Source organism: Benincasa hispida, chromosome 12 (assembly GCF_009727055.1).
Source record: "Benincasa hispida cultivar B227 chromosome 12, ASM972705v1, whole genome shotgun sequence".
In the NCBI taxonomy this organism is placed as follows: domain Eukaryota; kingdom Viridiplantae; phylum Streptophyta; class Magnoliopsida; order Cucurbitales; family Cucurbitaceae; genus Benincasa; species Benincasa hispida.
The window spans coordinates 59,959,762-59,979,323 of NC_052360.1; the positions used below are offsets into that span (position 1 = coordinate 59,959,762).

The following is a 19,562-nucleotide window of genomic DNA, read 5'->3' on the forward strand; positions in this document are numbered from 1 at the left end:
AGATACTCAGGAGGGTAGTCTAAGGATAGAATTTAGGCTTGAAAAAGTCAGATTAGAATCTAGGCTCGGGAGAGTTAGATTAAAAATGCATAATCAAGAGATAGAAGCTTAGGAATAAGCTTTGTTTGCTATTAACGTATCGCATGCATCCTAAAGATAGGTTGTGATTATATGCGGTCACCTTGTTCTTGTGTGCATCTTGCATCATCGCATAGGCAAGAAGTAGAGACTTAAGAATAAGCTCTATAGACAGTTTCGCATTCATCGCATGCGTCCTAAAATTAGGAGCCATCGCATTTGCATTGGAAAATGATTTGTTGTCGCATGAGTGTAGCATGATCGCATAGTTTGAATGCATTCTGGGGAAACGCTAGCTAAAGACCTTCTCAACCCATTCCGCCACATACTTAGTGCATCTGTCGCAAAATCATTCTTTTCTCAAATCCGCCGCATACTTTTTATACCTTAAACAACAAACCAACCAAACCATTGATTTAATTGTTACCACAAAGTGATCTAAAAATTACCATTGCATATTGTTTTCCTTAGTCCCTAAGTTTGACCCTGGGCTTACCAGGCAACTCAGTAGGATTTATACTTGGATCTAACTGAGAAAACTTGCATGCTTAACGCATTTTCCACTAACGCAATCCTTACCACTATTTCATCGCATAAAATAACGCATCAAGTTTTTGGCACCATTTCCGAGGACTTCGGCAATACATTATGCTAACGGTAATTTTCTAATTTAATTTGCAGCTTTCAATCTCTGGTGAATTACGACCCAGAGTGTAATGCCCGGATCCTTACACATTATGATCCGACCGCTACGACATGCATACTTAGACTTTTATATCATGAGATGAGTTTTGGTTGAAATTTCAAAGAACATATCTAAATTTTATTAATTAGATAGAAAAACTATATAAAAATTTATTTATCAAAACACCAGGATTCATAAAACATTAGCGTGGTGGTACAAAATGCATGTGCCTATAATAGTGAGTTTGATGGTTGGTCATTTGAGCGACGTCCAACTCTGCCATTTACGCTGTGTCCTTACCTACAAAGTCTGTAAAAATATAGGATGAGTATATAATATACCCAGTAAGTAGTTCTCACGCAGGGTAGTGAGCCAAATGCACAATCACAAGCAACATGTAATGAAAACATATGATTGGGACCGAAAACGTATAATAACATATGGTGGTCGGTTATGCTTCCAACATAAATCTCTCCGCCCTGATAAGAAGATGAGGACCTAAGCGAAAACTAACCCATCTGATGATTAGCGGGTCATGCAATCAGTAGGGCCAGAGTCGCATCCAACATCAACCATTAGCATAAACGTTATGCTTCCAACATAAATCTCATCTGCCTGATAGGAAGATGGAGGACCCTAAGCGAAAACTAACCCATCTGAATGATTAGCGATCATGCAGTCATAGGGCTAGAGTGCATCCAACATCAACCATTAGCGTAATATTGGACTAGAGGGGTGCAACCATACATTACCCTGCTAGTCTCTAGCATAAACATAACGTAAGATTAGGCCTGAGGGGTGCAACAATACATGCCCTGCCAGCCCTGGAATCATAAATTTCTCCGCCTTGATAGGAAGATGAGGACTTAAGCGGAAACTTACCATCTGATGATTAGTGGGTCATGCAATCAGTAGGGTCAGAGTCACATCCAACATCAACCAATTAGCATAACATAAGATTAGACTGGAAGCATAACTTACACCTAATTAAAACTTGATTTTAAACGTAATCGTGAACAAACATAATGCATGGGGTTCCCTTGTAGAGAAACGTGTTCTAAAACATGTAATGGCAATATAACAATATAACATAACCATTCAACATAATAAAGGTACACTACCATAAGAACATTTAAGAGAGGGTGAGATAAACTACTTACCTTGACTATTGATCTTAATTATTCCTTATTATTCTTTATGATTTTATCAGCAGAGTTTTCCCTTTTAAATCAAAAGAAAGAAATTTTGGGCAGCACTTAACCCGAGCTTTCTCTTTTAATCTCACAGAACTTCCTCACTCACACTTACTTATTCCCACAATCTTTGTTACTGAGATTTGTTTGAGAATGGTTAAATCTTCGGCAAAGGGTCCTATTTATAGTAATTTTCAGCTCTTCTCAGTGTGACAAATCATCGTACAAGGCTTCTTTAAAATTACTTATGGGTTTATGGATTCCTCTCAATAAGACACCTAATCTGGCTAACGTTTTGCCCTTACGTCATCATTCTTTGTTTGTATTCAATTTTTGGGTTTTTCCATGTATAATCTATAAGATCGTGGCCAAATTCAACGGCATAATTCGCGCTTCTGTCCAAATCTCGCTCACTCTGCTCTTTAAAATCTCACTCTCTCCCGTTTCTCGCTAGGAATTTACTCTGTCCAGCCTTTCTTGCTGAAATCCCGCTGCTCTCCACTCTCGCTCTTAAATTTTTTCTTTCGTCTCGCTCTCTCCAGCTTTCTCGCTCTCGCTCCGCTCCCGCTCCCGCTCGCGCTCCGTTCTTTCCTACTGTCTCGCTAAGAACAGCTCTCTTTACTCTCGCTCTCTCCAATTCCTCACTACAATTCTTGCTCTCTCAATTTTCCTTCAATCTCGCTCTCTCCAACTTCCTGCTACAATTCTCGCTCTCTCCAATTTTCCTTCAATCTCGCTCTCTATACTCTCGCAGCCTCAATCTCGCTAGCATCGCTCGCTGGGTTTCTCGCTCTCCAATTCTTTCTTTCGATCGCGCAGCTCTCTTCTCATAATCTCGTTTTCTCCAGTTTTCTCGCTGGTGTGGCTCTCGCTCCTCCACTTTCTCCGCTCCCGCTCGCTCCCTTATTCATTATCCAGGATAATGAATAAATTTCCAATTTCAAATTTATTTATTTTATTTTATTATTTTTTTCTTCTAAATTTCTACCTCTTTAAATAAAATTTCGTCCTGCTTATTATTTGATATTTAATTTCTTGTATGCATACAAATCTGGGTCGTTACATAGAGATTGAAAGAACGTTCCAACGAAGATTGAGAGATAGCCTCCAATAACAATAACAAGAGAAAGATAACATGGCGGAACAACATGGAAATGGAGCACCAAATGAAAATAATGTCATGGTGAATCTATTGGCAAACGACCGTAATAGGCCCATTCGGGACTATGCATCACCCAATCTATAAAATTTCTCCCCAGGTATCATGAGGCCCGCTCTTGATGGATCGAAATTTGAAATGAAGTCGGTGATGCTGCAGATGATCCAGACTGTCGGACAATTTGGTGGAAGGCGTGGCGAGGATCTGCACGCCACCTCTGGAGTTTCATAGAGATCTCCAACACTTTTGTGTTCCCTAATATCTCCACCGAGGAAGTTCGACTAACTTTGTTTCCATTTTCGTTGTGTGACCAGGCACGAAAATGGGCGTATTCTCTCGAATCGGGGGAGATTACCTCATGGGAGCAAGTAGTAGAGAAGTTTATGAAGAAATACTTCCCTCCAATGGAGAATGCCAGAAGAAGGAAGTTGATAACCAGTTTCGAACAGGATATTGATGAATCGCTCAACGATGCTTGGGCGAGGTTTAAGAGGCTGGTAAGAGATTGCCCGCATAACAGCTTACCAGACTGCTTACAGATGGAGATTTTTTTATCACGGATTAAACCCTGCTTCGCAGACTGCTGCCAATACGGCAACAGTTGGAGGTCTACTAGATAAATCTTATGATGAGGCCAACAACATCCTTGATCGCATTTCTAAAAATCATGAAGACTGGAGAGAAAGCGATCAAAGATTGAGAATCAAGGACAGTGACGAAAACAATGGTGCCATCGCATCCCTTCAGAGTCAAATGACTACGATGATGAACTTGATACAGGGAATCGCAATCAATAGCCCATCAATATATAGTGGGCAAGTGAACGCAATCAACCAGATGATCGCAAGGTGTGCTACTTGCGGTGAAGGACACACAATGGAGGAATGCCCGCAAAACCCACAGTCAATTTATTTTATGAAGAATAATCTGTTCTCTAACACATACAACCCTGGGTGGAGAAACCACCCCAACTTTGCATGGAAAAATCAACAGCAAAATTTTCAATCAGTGGCGCAAAAAGAAGGGCCACCTGGATTTTTCCCGCGAACCAATAGTCAAATGAGTAATCAAGCCAGCAATTCGTAGGCGTCGCAATCTCCTCTTTAGAAAGTTTGGTTAAGCAATATATTGAAAAGAATGAAACTGTACTTCAAAACCAAGTGACGTCTATCTGCAACCTAGAAATACAAATAGGCCAGATTATGGGTGAACTCAAGAACAGACCGCAAGGGGCCCTGCCGAGTTCAACAGAACTCCTACGCAATCCAAGGGGAACAGGTAAAGAGCAATGTCATATGGTGACATTGCATAGTGGAAAGACAATGGCGGGGGAGAAGAAGGAGCCTAGCCGGACTGCTCCAATTGTGCTAGAACCAGAGATTGCGGTGACTCGAGAAGAAACAGAAGAAAAAGAAGCGATGACCCTAGAGATTGCATCCACCTTGGAGCCAAAAGAATAAAGGACCGTAAGAATACAACTACCACCATTCCCACAGAGACTCAGAAAGAAGAAAAATGATGAGGTACAGTATCAACACTTTATGACTATGTTAAAACAATTGTATATTAATATTCCGTTCACTGAAGAAACTGAGGAGATGCCCGCATATGCGAAGTTTCTAAAGGATATGTTGACAAAGAAGAGAGGCACTAGTAAGTTCACCACGGTGGCTTTGACGCAGAGTTCAAAATCTATAATCCCACCGAAAATGTGCGACCCTTGGAGTTTCACTATACCTTACTCCATTGGAGGATTATACATCGGGCAAGCGCTATGCGATCTTGGGGCCAACGTTAACTTGATGCCCCGTCAATTTTCAAGCAGCTGAATGTTGGGCAACTTGCGCCCACGACAGTGACTCTCCAATTAGCGGATAGATCTCTTGTGCACCTAGAGGGGAAGGTGAAAGATGTTCTGGTTATGATCGAAGGTGAAAGATGTTCTGGTTATGATCGAAAAATTTATATTACCAGTAGACTTCATCATCCTAGACTACGAAGCTGACAAGGATGTGCCCATCATCCTGGGGCGACCATTTTTATCAACCGGTCGTGCCCAGATTGATGTGCACAAAGGAGAGATCACCTTGAACGTGAATGGACAGAAGCTCAGGTTTGACATTATCCGAGTCATGAAATATCTTGATGAAGAAGACCTTAATGAATCCGATGATGAACAGAGTTTGAATGATGAAGAGAAGCCTAAATATGAAAATGAAGATGAAGATGCGATCGCATCTATTGTAGCATGCAATGCGATCACGGAAAAAACAAACAAGGAAGATGAGATGATCGCATCCAAAGAAGACAATCTGACAGTAAATGAAGAAAGAAAAACAACAAAACCATCCTTAGAACAACCATCAACAATAGAGCTGAAGACCCTTCCTAAGCACCTGAAGTATGCATTTCTGGGGTAGAATGAAAAGCTACCAGTAATCATTTCCTCTGCACTTAATGAAGACCAAGAAAATGCACTGCTGAGCATTCTAAGAAAGTATGTAAAAGCAATTGGCTGGACACTCGCGGACATTAGACGAATCAGCCTCGATACTGTATGAATAGGATTTGTCTTGAAGAGAATCATAAAGAATCGATCGAACATCAGCACAAACTCAACCTTGCGATGAAGGAGGTCATAAAGAAGGAGATAATCAAGTGGTTAGACACGGGCATCATCTATTCAATAGCAGACAGCACGTGGGTCAGTCCTGTATAATGCGTGCCGAAGAAAGGAGGGATGATGGTTGTCCCTAACGCAAATAACGAGCTAATATCGCAAAGAACCATTACCGGATGGTGAATTTGCATGGACTACCGCAAACTAAATGTGGCAACAAAGAAGGATCATTTCCCGTTACCTTTTATTGATAAAATGCTAGATCATCTAGCTGGAAATGATTTCTACTGCTTCTTGAATGGGTATGCCAATTATAACCAGATCATGATCGCTCCTGAAGATCAAGAAAAAACCACATTCACCTGCCCGTATGGAACATTTGCGTTTTGACGCATTCCGTTCGGCCTCTGCAATGCGTCAAGCATTTTTAAAAGGTGTATGATGGCCATCTTTTCTGAATATCTCGAAGAATCTGTAGAAATATTCATGGACGACTTCTCTATGTATGGGCACACATATGAAGTCTATCTTGACAACTTGGAGAAGATATTGAAAAGTGTGAAGAGACGAACCTCGTGCTTAATTGGGAGAAATGTTATTTCATGGTGAAGGAGGGCATTGTGCTTGGACACAAGGTCTCGGTTGGAGGTGGACAAGGAAAAATTTGAAGCGATTGAAAAGCTCCCACCTCCAACGAGTGTAAAAGCTGTGAGGAGCTTCTTGGGACATGCTAGATTTTATAGACGTTTTGTCAAATACTTCTCAAAGATTACACGACCATTGAGTGCATTGTTGGAGGCAGATAGAAAGTTTGACTTTGATGAAAAATGCCTCAACGCATTCATGGTTTTGAAGAACGCATTAATGATCGAGCTTGTGTTGATCGCACCAGATTGGACACTGCCCTTTGAATTAATGTGCGACGCAAGCGGTTATGCGATGGGAGCAGTGCTGACGTAGAAGGGAAAAACAATACTACATCCCATCGCATATGCGAGTACAACCTTGAATCCTGCTCAAACAAACTACACCACCACAGAAAAAGAATTTCTTGCAGTGATATTTGCGTTGGAGAAATTCAGAGCATATTTGCTGGGAATAAAAGTACTCATCCACACTGACCACTTGACAATAAAATATTTGATGACAAAGAAGGATGTGGTTGATTAGATGGGTTCTCCTCCTCCAAGAATTCGATATGGAAATCATTGATCGTAAGAGGATGGAGAACCAAGTTGCTGATCATTTATCCAGATTACAAAATTTGGAGGTTGACTACAATCAATCAGAAGTGAGTGCAACGTTCCCAGACGAGCAGCTATTTCAGATTGAAGAATTGCCATGGTATGTAGACGTGGTAAATTATTTGGTTTGCAAGCAATTTCCTGAAGATTATACCGACCAATAAAAGAGGCGGCTTAGACATAAATGCAGATCTTATTATTAGGATGAGCCAAATCTGTATAAGAGGAAGTCAGACCAGATTCTGCGACTGTGTGTACCGAATGTTGCTCACCAATGCATATTATCACAATGTCATGATTCACCATATGGTCGGCACTTTGGAGGCCAGCGCACAGCAGGAAAAGTATTACAAAGTGGATATTCTTGGCCAACACTATTCAAGGATGCAAGAGACTACACGATGAAGTGTGATCGGTGCCAACGCACGGGTAATATTTCATGTAAGCATGTGATGCCCATGAACATCATTTTAGAACTGGAATTGTTCGACATCTGGGGCATTGATTTCATGGGACCATTCCCACCATTGAATGGTCACAAGTATATTCTGTTAGTCGTCAACTACATTTCCAAGTGGGTAGAAGCGGTAGCATGCACCGCAAGCGATGCGGTGGTAGTCTCCAAATTCCTGAAGAAAAATATTTTCACTCGTTTTGGCATTCCACGTGCCATAATAAGTGATGAAGGTTCCCACTTTGTCAATTACATAGTCAACAACTTGCTGCTCAAATATAATATCCTCCACAAAGTGGCCACCGCATACCCTCCACAGACGAATGGTCAGCCTGAAGTGTCCAACCAGGAAATTAAGATGATATTGGAGAAAGTGGTAAAGCCTTCGCGAAAATACTGGGCAACAAAGCTGGATGATGCGCTGTGGGCATACAGAACCGCCTATAAGACACCTATAGGCATGTCTCCATATGCGTTGGTGTTTGGTAAAACATGTCACTTACGACTTGAGCTGGAGCACAAAGTGTTGTGGGCGGTGAAAAAGCTTTTCTTCGACTTAAAGGCAGTAGGGGAAGCAAGAAAACTCCAATTGGTCGAGCTAGATGAATGGACAATGCAAGCTTATGAGAATGCCAAAATTTACAAAGAACGAGCAAAACGTTGGCATGACAACCGGCTATTCGGGAAAAATCTCCACGTCGGAGAAAAGGTCTTACTTTTCAATTCGCGGCTACGGCTCTTTCCCAGCAAATTAAAGCCATACTGGTCCAGACCCTTTATAATTAAAAAAAATATTCCCGCATGGTGCGGTTGAATTGATTAATGAGGAAGGGACCTGTACATTCAAGGTTAACGGGCAAAGAGTCAAGGCATATTGCGGGGGTGATTTTCATCGGGAAAATACCTCTGTAGACCTGAGAAATCTGGAATGAAGGAAGATCGAATGGCCCCTACGCTGGCATGCGACAGAAAATCATCTGGGGCACAAGTCTTTTGGAATATTCTTTTCTTATCAATGTTTCATGAACTCTCACTACTCTTATGTTATTTTGATTATCGTTATCTTTGCATTTTTATATCGAAAAACAAAAAAAATAGAGAAAAGAAAATTTTTGTTAACTTTGTTTTTTCATTAATTGACCCTCTCAATGTTTTCTTTGCAATGATCGAGATGAATGATTGCGGAGGCGCTACACGAATGACCCAATTACTTTATTCCGTCACCACAATCAAAAGAGAACAATTCGCCGCAAAGAAGGCTGCGTTCACAAATAATGCGGGCGACAGTGCAAATTTGGGGGTTGTATCTTTCCTTGACTTTATTCCAAATTTTTCACTATTGCATTGCATTTTAACCTTGATCATTTTATCACCACATCGTCTTTAGTCGGCGCAATCATTTAACAGTGATTAATTTAGTAAGTCACTGCATGATTTCTCTTTGCCAATTATGATTTCAATGATGAAACGCATGCCTCTATTTTTTTCATATATGCTAGAGTCAACTTAATTTTAGGATAGTCACCTCATGGAATATTTCTAGAAGTTAGTGGTCTGCTAGCTTTCTTTCAAACTGACTTTTTACGAAATTTCTTTAGAGCATCGCATGACTTCTTTCAACCTTTTAGCAATGAGGACATTGCTGCATTTTAAATTTGAGGGTGCAGTATTCATTTTCGACCTTACTATTTTTAGCTTTAAAAAAATATTCATAACGTTGCGATCAGATCCTACTCGTAGTTGGATGTCCGTATGACACACGTGGGGCAAGCCAAAACGAAGGTAGGAATCGTGATCAACGCATAAAGAAATGATCGCAACTCCGCTGCCAAATGGGCATGAGTTTAGACTGAGAAAGAGCGCCTTGCTCGTAGTTGATGTCCGCATGACACACATGGGGGCAAGCTAAAATGAAGGCTAGGCACTTGGATCAACGCAAGGTCATAGAAAAAAAATGTCTAAAATACGCAAGGATAAAAAAAATCATTTGAAAATACCCCAGTGAAAAAGTTTTTTTTTATGAAATAAATCATGCGATGCCCTGGAATCTAGTAAAGTCTTTTTGAAGGTTAAACTTGTGGTCCCTAAATTTTATAAATATTTATGAAGAGACCTGGATAAGAATTAAGGAAATTTTGGTGTATAGGATTTGAATAAGGCATCCTTGAGGAATAGGAAAGAGAAGGCGGTCGACTTTCTAAAGAAAATCTTTAGCTTATGCTTGAGGACAAACGTTGTTTAAATTTGGGGGTGTGATAACGGGCAGAAATGCACGTTATTACAGTGCAAAGTTATAAAACAATGCAAGATTGCGATGATAAAAAAAGAGGTACAACGAGGATGAAAGAACCTCGCCTAAGGTCCGACGAAATATTAAAGAGTCGAGCAAAAAGTGAATTGGGACTTGAGCATCTCTTAAGGCTGATCATGATCACGGGTAAATCATGGTGCCGCATGGTTGGAGAAGTACGACCACGATACTCCTCACCCACTCAACATAGTCCATCTACATGTCATATGCTTCAAAATTTAGGAATTTGACAGCTTAGTATATGGTGTGTCAGATAATCCATCTTTCACCCTCGTTTAAATTTTTTTGGTTGCGCCTGCAATCCCTTGTTAAAGCCCAACCATACTCATAAGTTGCAAGCAAAAAACTTCACATTGTGTATTTCTTCGTTATTTGTTAAATTACAAAGATTATTCGTGTCATTACATGAGCAATGGTAATTTCATATATCTCGTTATGTGTCGTATTTTATGAAACTATTTTTCCTTTTTCTTCTATCTTCCTCTTTTTTTAAGTCTTCTCCATCTTATACCCATTACCATTGACCTATTATCATTTTCTTCTAGTTCCAACCTTTGCTTATGTTCATTTGAACTCATCTACTGCTTGATTGCTTATGCTATTATTAACATGTTCGGAGTAATTATGAAATTATTAAAATTATTTTTTTCACTTTCAAAAGCACTCGAAAAATACTTTTAATAATGTAAAATAAATTTTAATAGTATGAAAAATGCATTTAAAAATGTGAAACTAAATATTGAATTGATTTTGAGTGATTTGGGGGTATTTCAGACTAATTTTAACTATTTCAAAATCACTCCTAAACAAGCATTATGCCTCATTTTGTTGTTGTGATTAATGCATTTGATACTGTTAATCGTGGAAATATCGTTACTGCTAATGATATTGCAAAACATATTCGAAATATTTAATCCGTTGATGTTGTTGGTTAGGCTAAGCGCATATATTTTGAAGTGAATTTGAAATTGTTAAAATCGCAGAACATATTCGAAATATTTAATCCGTACCTAAGCGCATATGTTTTGAAGTGATTTTGAAATTGTTAAAATCACTTTAGTTATGATTAAAATCACTCTAAAACACATTTTTAATCACTCAAAAAGTATTTAATATTTTGTTTTATACTTTTACATGTAATTTTCATATCATTAAAATCAATTTTGACATACAATTTCAAAGTGATTTTGAAAATATCAAAATGATTTAACCATTTATTAATCACTCCCAAACATATCATAATTGTGTTGATAACAGTCAAGATTGGCTGCAAAAGGATATCATCAAAAATAGGGTATAGACTGTGAATAAATTTTAGTTCCATCGAAAAGAATATTCCTCAAAAGTGATTTTAACTATTTAATAATCATTCCTAAACATACCATAATTATGTTGATACTATTGGGTCTACTGTGCTAACAAGGTTGGTTGCAAAGGGAACATTTAGTTCCATTGAAAAGAAACTCAGTACTATACGTGTAATAACAAAACTAATTGACAAGTAAAAAATCAAACAAGAATAAAATGACACACACAAATTTACATGGTTCATTAACGATGTGTTATCTACTTCCATTGAAAGAGGAGAAATTGTTTGATTATCTTGAGGGAAAACAAAGTATAAAATGCAAAGTTTATGCGTAGGTAAGGATTAAAAAATTTTATAAATGGCAGCCCATTTTAAACTTTAAAACAAATAGACCTAAAATAAAGCCTAAAATGTACTAGCAACATGTTTTCGTACTTTCATAGAGACCTCGTGCTTGGTCGTTATTCGTTTTATTATAAGTTTTATTATGTTATGATTTTATATTATCATTGATACTTGTATACTATAAAGTCTACCGTCTTTAAATAGACTATTTTGTAATCCTTTCTAATTAAGAGTATAAAGTAATTCTTAATTACCATTAAAACTAAAATGATGAAATTTAAATATGCCATTTGATATTTTATATACACATCATTTCGAGTTGCATATTTCCCATGTTTAAAAAAAAATAGTATGAACGGATTCGAACCACCAAACTTTGAGTCCACATCTACCTAAAATTTCATTCAAATTAAATCTCCAATAGCAAATTGTTAAAAATTGAATAATGAAATGGGTAACAGTGAGCAAAAGCTTGATTTCTTTTTTTTTTTCTTTTTTTTTTTTTTTTTTTTTTTTTTTTTTTTTGGTTTAAGTATGAAACAATCTAACCCTATTAAAAAAATGCAACTGTGGAGCTATATGCAAATTTACAGTTTTAATGTACCAAAAAGAAAAAAAAAAATTGAATGGCTCTTCCAAAGGGTTAGCCAATCTTCATGTTGGATTCGAGGACATTGAATTATCCTTCCCCATCCACCTTTTCATTCTTTCTGATGTTTGCTCCACCTGAAAATAAATATATTTTTATCATTAAAATTATCTTTTTTTTCTTTTTCTAGAAAAGGAAAAGTAGTGAGCTTTTATTTTCAATAATAAATCTCATATTTTAACTTTGAGTTGATTGAACTATAACAGGAGGTTAACTGGCAAATTACTTGTTATGTTTTTTTCTATTTTATAAATTATCTTGTTATGTTTTAGGTATTCTTTTTGGTTGTCAATACAATTATTTGATAACAATTTTGATGGGTTAGTTTTTATTTAAAAAAAAAAAAAAAAAAACCAAAAACTATTTTGGAATTTTTTTTCATTTTTTAAAAATGTTATTATAATTAACTTGATATAAATTGACTTATAAAAGGTTATAGATTTTAATCTCTGCTCACATGTTGTTGTATATAAAAAAAAAAAAAAGTGAAATTACAAGATTTATCTTCTAAACTTTCATGTATGTGTCAATAAGTCTTTATAGAACTGTTTGCTCAAACGAGTCATTCAACTTTCTATTTCGTGTTTAATAGGACCTTAAATTTTAAATTAAACATATTAAATAAGTCCCTAAATTTTTAACTTTATGTCAAATACATTCCTGACATATTTAACCATTTATAATTTTAAAAACTTATTAGACATAAAATGAGGATATTGTTTTTTTTTATAATATCAAATAGGCCAATAATTTATTAGACACAAAATTTGAAAAATTAGAGACTTATTAGACAAAAAGTCAAAAGTTTAAGGACTTATCATATAGTTTTTAAATTGTATAGGTATATTAGACATAAAATTAATTGAAAGTTCAAGAACTTATCATACACTTTTTAAAGTTCAATAAACCTATTTGATACAAATCAGAAATTTTAAAAACTAAATTGGTAATTTAACCCAAAAAAAAATTATGTTGTTACTTAACAAGATATTTTGGAAAAATATTTCTAAATAAGTTATTTTAATGTTTTATTTAGATATCCTCATTCGTAATGCTTCAATTACAAGAACATAATTTGAAAATGTTAGTTTAGTAATTACCCCAAAATAATATAAAGGCAAACTCACCTCCTTGTTCCAATTGGTTTTATAAACAATAAACAGAAGAATCATTGTTTGCAAGGATGTCCCACATATCATACCAATCCATATGCCCTGAAAAAAAAAACTCCAATATTATCATATTATCACATAAAAGTGGGAGAAATATTCAAATAACTTCTTTAAAAAAATAATTTATATTTTCAAATATCCATCTCAAGAGACCAGAGAATAATATTTGAACAAAAAATTCACGATTCAAAAGAATTTTCATTTCATGATTTTAGAAATATTCGAGAATTAAGAGAAAAAATGAACTAGTATAATCTGCGTTTCGACTCAAATGTAAATTTTATCGGCCTAGATTTAAATAATAACGCAAGCATATATGTAGCTCAGGGATTAACAAACTCGTAGATTTAGTTATGTAAACTCATTTACAGGACAGACTCGCCTTATTAATCTTAGGTTATAAATGGCCTAACTCGTAAACAAACTTGCTCCTAACACATTAAAAGGATTTTTTAAATATAAAAAAAATATCTAAAAATATTTACACTTTTATAAAAAATACCACGTTTAGGTTTTCACCTTACAAAATTAATATACTTTTTGAAAACTCGTAAAAATAGTTTTTCTCAGTCACGAGATCGACCATCGAGAATTAGTTAAAAAATCGATTTTTTTCAATTATAGATTGTTTTGGGTGTTCTTAGTGATTACACACCTATATTTACTTTTCTTTTTTTTTTTTAATCTTCCCAAATCTTATACTATAATTTTCTCCAATTTCGGTTATGTTTATTAAATATTATATCAAATTTTTACGTAATTTTTTAAATCTTTAGTATAATTTATGTTTTCATAATTGTATGAATTTCCAAAATTCCAAATCAAATTAGATTTTCCAAATTGATTGAACATTTTTAAATTTTGGAAAAGATCAAATTTTTTGAAAAATTGGGTACGATTTATGAAAAATTATATGCATCTCGATGTTAATCCTATCCGAGATTTCACCAAAAAAACTCAAAATATGAATTTTGGTGTTAATTATGCCCGGGATTTCATCAAAAAAGCTTAAATATATAGAATCTCATGTTATTTTGCCCGAGATTAGCACCGAGATGCATATAATCTCGGTGTATAATCTAGCTAGATGTATCGAAAAAGTCTCAAACAATCGATAAGTTTGTAAAATCACATGGTCGATCTCGTCCGAGATGGATCGAGAAAAACTATTTTTACGAGTTTTCAAGAAAGATGCTAGTTTTATTAGGTAAAAACTTAAATGTGCAATTTCTGATAATTTCTCCATAAAGTTCCAAAAGTACAAAGCATTTTTGGAACTTTTTGCTATAAATTATAAATATTTTTAGATTTTTTCTATTTATAAGGATTTTTCACATTAAAATGTCATTAAAAAAAGTAAATTTAATCAATGAAATATTTAAAAAAAAAAAAAAAAAATGGGTGGGTTTACCTCCACTCTTAAACTTGTTTTGTAGCCAAGGAGGAACCCAAAAGGAAGGCCAACAATATAATAACAAAACAAGTTAATGTAAGCCACCAATGCTTGCCAACCTCCTCCAACAGCCACACCTGAAAAATTTTACCATATAATTAGAACAATTTTTTCTTTGGAAAAAATTTCCTTTTGGACCTTAGTTTTAATATAGTTTTCATTTTAGCCCCTAATTTTAGGATGTTACATTGTTACCCTGAATCTAATTTTCACATAGTATTAAGGTTTCAAAATATTATATTTTTATCATTAAATTTTGAGTTTAACTTTCATTTCCTAATTTATAATATTACTTTTATCCTCGAAATTTTACTGATGCACACTTTTGATCATTGCTGTTAGTTAATTAATTTAAAATAATTATAATAGTGAAAAAATATTAGTGAAAACTAATATAAATATATTTAATTTAGTTATTTTCAATTGATTAGTAGGCATTAACACCAAGGACCGAAAGTGAGTATTCGATGGAAATCAATGGTAAAAAAAGTGTGGATTTTGAAATCACTAAATGAAAACTGTAAAATTTTGAAATATAGGACAAAATGGAAATTAAATTCAAAACTCTAGAATAAAAGTGTAAAACATTTTGAGTTGAATTCAAATAAAAACTAGACTTAGTATTTATTTATTTTTTTCAAATTTCTTTCTATTTTCCTCCCAAAATTTTCACATACATACCTGATATCACCGGTTGAACACTGTTGAGCACCATTGTTATACATAAAAGGAAAGCCAAACGAGAAACTGCCTCTTGCATCTCTTTACTGTCCGTAAATATGATTGCAAAATAGTCTTTTGTTGCGAAGACGAGCGTTGCAAAAAGAAGCCCAATGCAAAGCGACTCGACGATCGTCACAATGACGGAGTACTTTGCAGCCCTCGGATGCCCCGATCCAAGTTCGTTCGATACTCGAACACTGAACAGAAACAGAGTTAAAAGAAAAGAGAGAATGTAGCTAGGGATTTTAATTAAAGTTCTAACCTTATGGCTGCATTAATCCCTATAAACAACATGCCTTCCCATCCATTTAGATTCATGCTGAAATAAGATGAAAAGAATATAAAGTTAAGGTTTGGTTAGCAACGTTTTTCTTTCTTGTTTCATGTTTTTATTTTTGAAAAATATTTGCATTTGGTATCTATTCTCTATTTCTAGTTTTCTTCTTTTATGAAATATGAAACAAAAATGTTATATTATCTATTAATTTAAAATTTGAGCAAACTCTAAATGTGTTTTCGAAAATCATTGATTATCAAATACATTTCTAGTTCTTAATTGAATACATACATTCTCACTCCTAAATAATAAGCTGAAAAGAAAAAGTAGAAAAAAAAAATGTTTATTTAAACCTCAAAATTAAAAATAGAAAACACTATTTTGATACTCACTTTTATTTTGCTTTTATCAAATAAACATTGGTTTAAATATGTATATTAATGTGCTAATATAGGCATATTACGGTATAACAATGGCCAAATTTATTATTTTTCAAAAATTTAAGGACAATATAGTAATTTTGTAGATATTTAGACCCCCAACTTAAAGTCAGTGGAGTGGGTCCTTATAGCCCACCTCATATTCGGACACCAATTATAATAGTTGGTGTTTCTAAATATCATACTTACAATTAACTACAGTATTATTATTTCAAATTATTTTGTACTACGGTGTTTACTATTCGTTACAATATCTACTATTTCTTACTCATCATGTATTTCTCTTTTTGTTATAGTGTTTACTATTTCTTAGTAAAACAGTCTGTATCCTAAATACAGACAGTTATAACCTACGAAATATTATAACCTATAAACTATAATAATCATTAACTATACTAACTAATTCAGCGTCCCAAACTCCTCGATATCAAGGGAGGTGTGAAAATTACCATATAGATAGTGAACCAATAGCAATAATGGGATCATCAAGGTGGCCAGTAAGAACAATAATGGTCATAAAATACCAAATCTCCAAGCAAAGCATAATTGCAGAAGCAATTGAAAGCTTTACAAAGTCCCACAAGTCCTTAAAAGCCATCGATGAGAGGCCTTTCCAGCACTCCTTACACCACCCAACAATATAAGCCACCTGAGCCAAGGAGATTCCCCAAGCCGACACGTCGTACGCGGCAGCCGCCCCGGCCGTGCCCCAGTCGAACACTTTGATGAACAAAACCAAAAGTCCGACATGGAAAAGTAGACCCCCGAAGCCTATCCAAGCCAGAACCCCGACTCGGCTCTGGGCCTGCAAGAACTTCTGAGTTGGAAAATTGATGGCTAAAGAGAACATTTGGGGAATTATTTGGATGGAGAATTTCCCGGCCATGTCCGCGATTTTAGGCTCTTGGCCGAGGAGCTTGAGGATCGGAGAAGCACAAATGTAGAGTGGGAGTAGAACGATGCATGTACCGAAAAGGATTATCCACGAGCGTTGCATGTAGATTCCTAGCATGTTCATTTGGCCCGCGCCAAATGCCTGCCCACATAGCGTCTCGAGGGCACTTCCCATCCCAAGCTACGTACAAATGAAAGAAACAATTGCCAACAATTTATAGTCACGTCCAATGGTTATAATGGTTTAAAATATATAACGATTTAATTCCTATCATAAAAATTCTTACACGGGTAAGACATTCATTCTTATTTATCCTTTAGTCTAAATATATTTCACCACAACCATCTAATTCATGATTAAATTGTTGATTTGAAAGTTTAAAGACTCAAAATATTTACTTCAATGAAAATGTAGAAACTACAAGATGCTGACATAGTATGACCGTCCCTTTTCTAATCAAAGTAATTCTTTTTTATATTTATTTTATTCAAATCGTTCATGTTGTTTCATCCTTTATCATTCCAGAGATTACAGTTTCAATTTAATCCTTGTATTTTGGATCGAATTTCAAATTGGTCCCTATGATTTGAGCTTAGTTTAAAATTGGGTCTCTATAGTTTGGTTAAATCTCATTAATTTGCTTCTAAATTTTACTTTATACACTTAAACAATCTACCTATGTATTTTCATTCTCATACTATGAAGAAATTATCAATTGAATAATAGTAGAGATGATTTCTAATGTTTAACTAAACTAAAAACAAAATTGAAACTTAAAAAAGTACTAATTAATCGAAATTAAATCTAAATCATAATACCAAAATCATAATTTAACCTGAACTTTAGTTTGTTACCCTAAATTTACCCCTAATAAAATTTTTAAATCATAAGATGATATAAATAGTTGGAATAAAACTTTGCTCATTTTTATGTAAAATTTATGAAATAGTTAGAATAAAAATTTGCTCAAAACATATAAAATTAAGACTTTAGAACCTTTTTTTTTTTTAATAATCCTCGTGCAAAGAAAAAGAAAAACTAGAAATATACCTCCTTTGAATTCACTAAATGGATAGTGAAAAAGAAAAATTTAGATGCAACTAACGAAAAGAAAAGAGTTACTAACCAAGAAGCCAAAAGAGAAATTGGCAATAACGTTCAAGGAAATGGCAATGGCTGAGAGCTCCAAATCGCCAATATGACCAACAAAGATGCTTGTGAATGAATTCATTCCATAATTGCACAAAATATTGAAGGCAATAGGACCAGCAATTCCCCAAAGCTTTGTAGACTCGACCAAACAAACATATTTCGCATCCTCATATGTCTTCACCGGCGGATAATCCTCATCGATCGATACAATCAGTCCCGCCGGTGCATGGTGGAGCACCGCGGTCTCCATGATCCCAATGTCATCGAATCCTGCCATGCCCGTCGTTGTCTCTTTTCGAGACTCATTTTCTTCTTTGGTCCCTATGTTTACTTGTCGGGTTCGTTTTTTGTTATTGTATTCTGTTCTTGTTGAAATGTGAGGCGTTGTTGTTTGTTGTGTTTTTTTTTTTTTGGGTTGGTGTTTGTTTGTTTTATATTTGTTTCCTATGATTTAGGATGGCCATTGAGAGAGAAAGGAGAGGTAGTAGTTTGCTTTACATGTTTGGAAGATGGTTGTTTGGTGCAAATCTAAAAAAGTATCATCCTATCCTTAAAACCAAAACATAATTCACGCGGTTTGAATCCTACTTTTATCTCGTTTCATTTTTATCTTAAAACTAAAATATACAACTTACTTGATTACACGTGGCTTAACACGTAATAACTTATTTGACGTAAAATTCCTTGATTTGTTATAGAAAATTTTATAAAATATAATTCCTATGAATTTAAAAATTAGTGCCCGTTCAGTAATATTTTGTTTTTTTTAAGAGTTAAAAGTATATTTCTTTCCTATTTTTTACCATGGTTTGCATTTTTTTTATGTACAATGGTTGAATTCTTAATCAAATTCCAAAAACAAAAATAAATTTTTAAAAGTTATTTTTTTTACTTTTTAAAATTAAAGTAGATAACAACAAAAAAAAATTGGAAATGAAAGTAGTAACTATAGGCTTAATTTTCAAAAACACAAACTTAAAAACCAAATTGTTATCAAATAGAGCTTAAATTTTGTATGATTCAATAAAATTTTGGATTATTTTGAAAAATGACTTCTTTATGTTTTGAATTCGGATGAAATGTCTCGTTAAAGAAATCGGTATTTTAAAAAACAATGTACACTAGAAAAGAAAATCTCCCTCATTCTCTCATTCTATTAGAATGAAATTTCATATATTTTTGCCTATTCGGAACTTAATTTTTAGTGAGATTAGATGAATTCAGATCAAAGTTCATGAATTCAAGCAGATTTTGGTCGAAATTCATCAAATTTGGCAAGATTCTGATAAGAAAAACAAAAACAAAAAAATCATGAAATTTGACCAAATTATTTGATTAAATAAATTGCATCAAACAACCTGAATTCAATGATTTCTGGAAATCCCGTTAAATTCCGAAAATCA

The 19,562-nt window shown here is 34.7% G+C and overlaps 1 protein-coding gene and 1 non-coding gene across 2 annotated transcripts; both read right to left on the minus strand.

Annotated features, from left to right (window-relative positions):
- Positions 1-3,531: 3,531 nt before the first annotated feature.
- LOC120068639 lies at positions 3,532-3,638 on the minus strand. The gene has a single exon (XR_005479276.1). It is a non-coding gene; the product is annotated as a small nucleolar RNA R71 (small nucleolar RNA).
- Positions 3,639-12,052: 8,414 nt separating this feature from the next.
- Positions 12,053-18,546, minus strand: LOC120067588 (protein DETOXIFICATION 34). The gene is made up of 7 exons (XM_039019134.1): positions 18,134-18,546; positions 16,562-17,187; positions 15,658-15,714; positions 15,354-15,592; positions 14,631-14,749; positions 13,175-13,261; positions 12,053-12,124 (listed from the first exon to the last, which is right to left on the minus strand). Exons 1-7 carry the CDS (start codon positions 18,434-18,436, stop codon positions 12,053-12,055), a joined length of 1,503 nt encoding a protein of 500 aa, XP_038875062.1. The 5' UTR covers positions 18,437-18,546.
- Positions 18,547-19,562: the final 1,016 nt, after the last annotated feature.

Excerpts from the sequence above, each read along its gene's own strand:
- LOC120067588 (XM_039019134.1), bottom strand. The coding sequence starts at position 18,436 with ATGGCAGGATTCGATGACATTGGGATCATGGAGACCGCGGTGCTCCAC. Across the intron at positions 17,188-18,133 it reads ATTTCTCTTTTGGCTTCTTG|CTTGGGATGGGAAGTGCCCT; the intron begins GTTAGTAACTCT and ends ATTTGTACGTAG. Across the intron at positions 13,262-14,630 it reads AAACAAGTTTAAGAGTGGAG|GGCATATGGATTGGTATGAT; the intron begins GTAAACCCACCC and ends TTTTTTTTTCAG.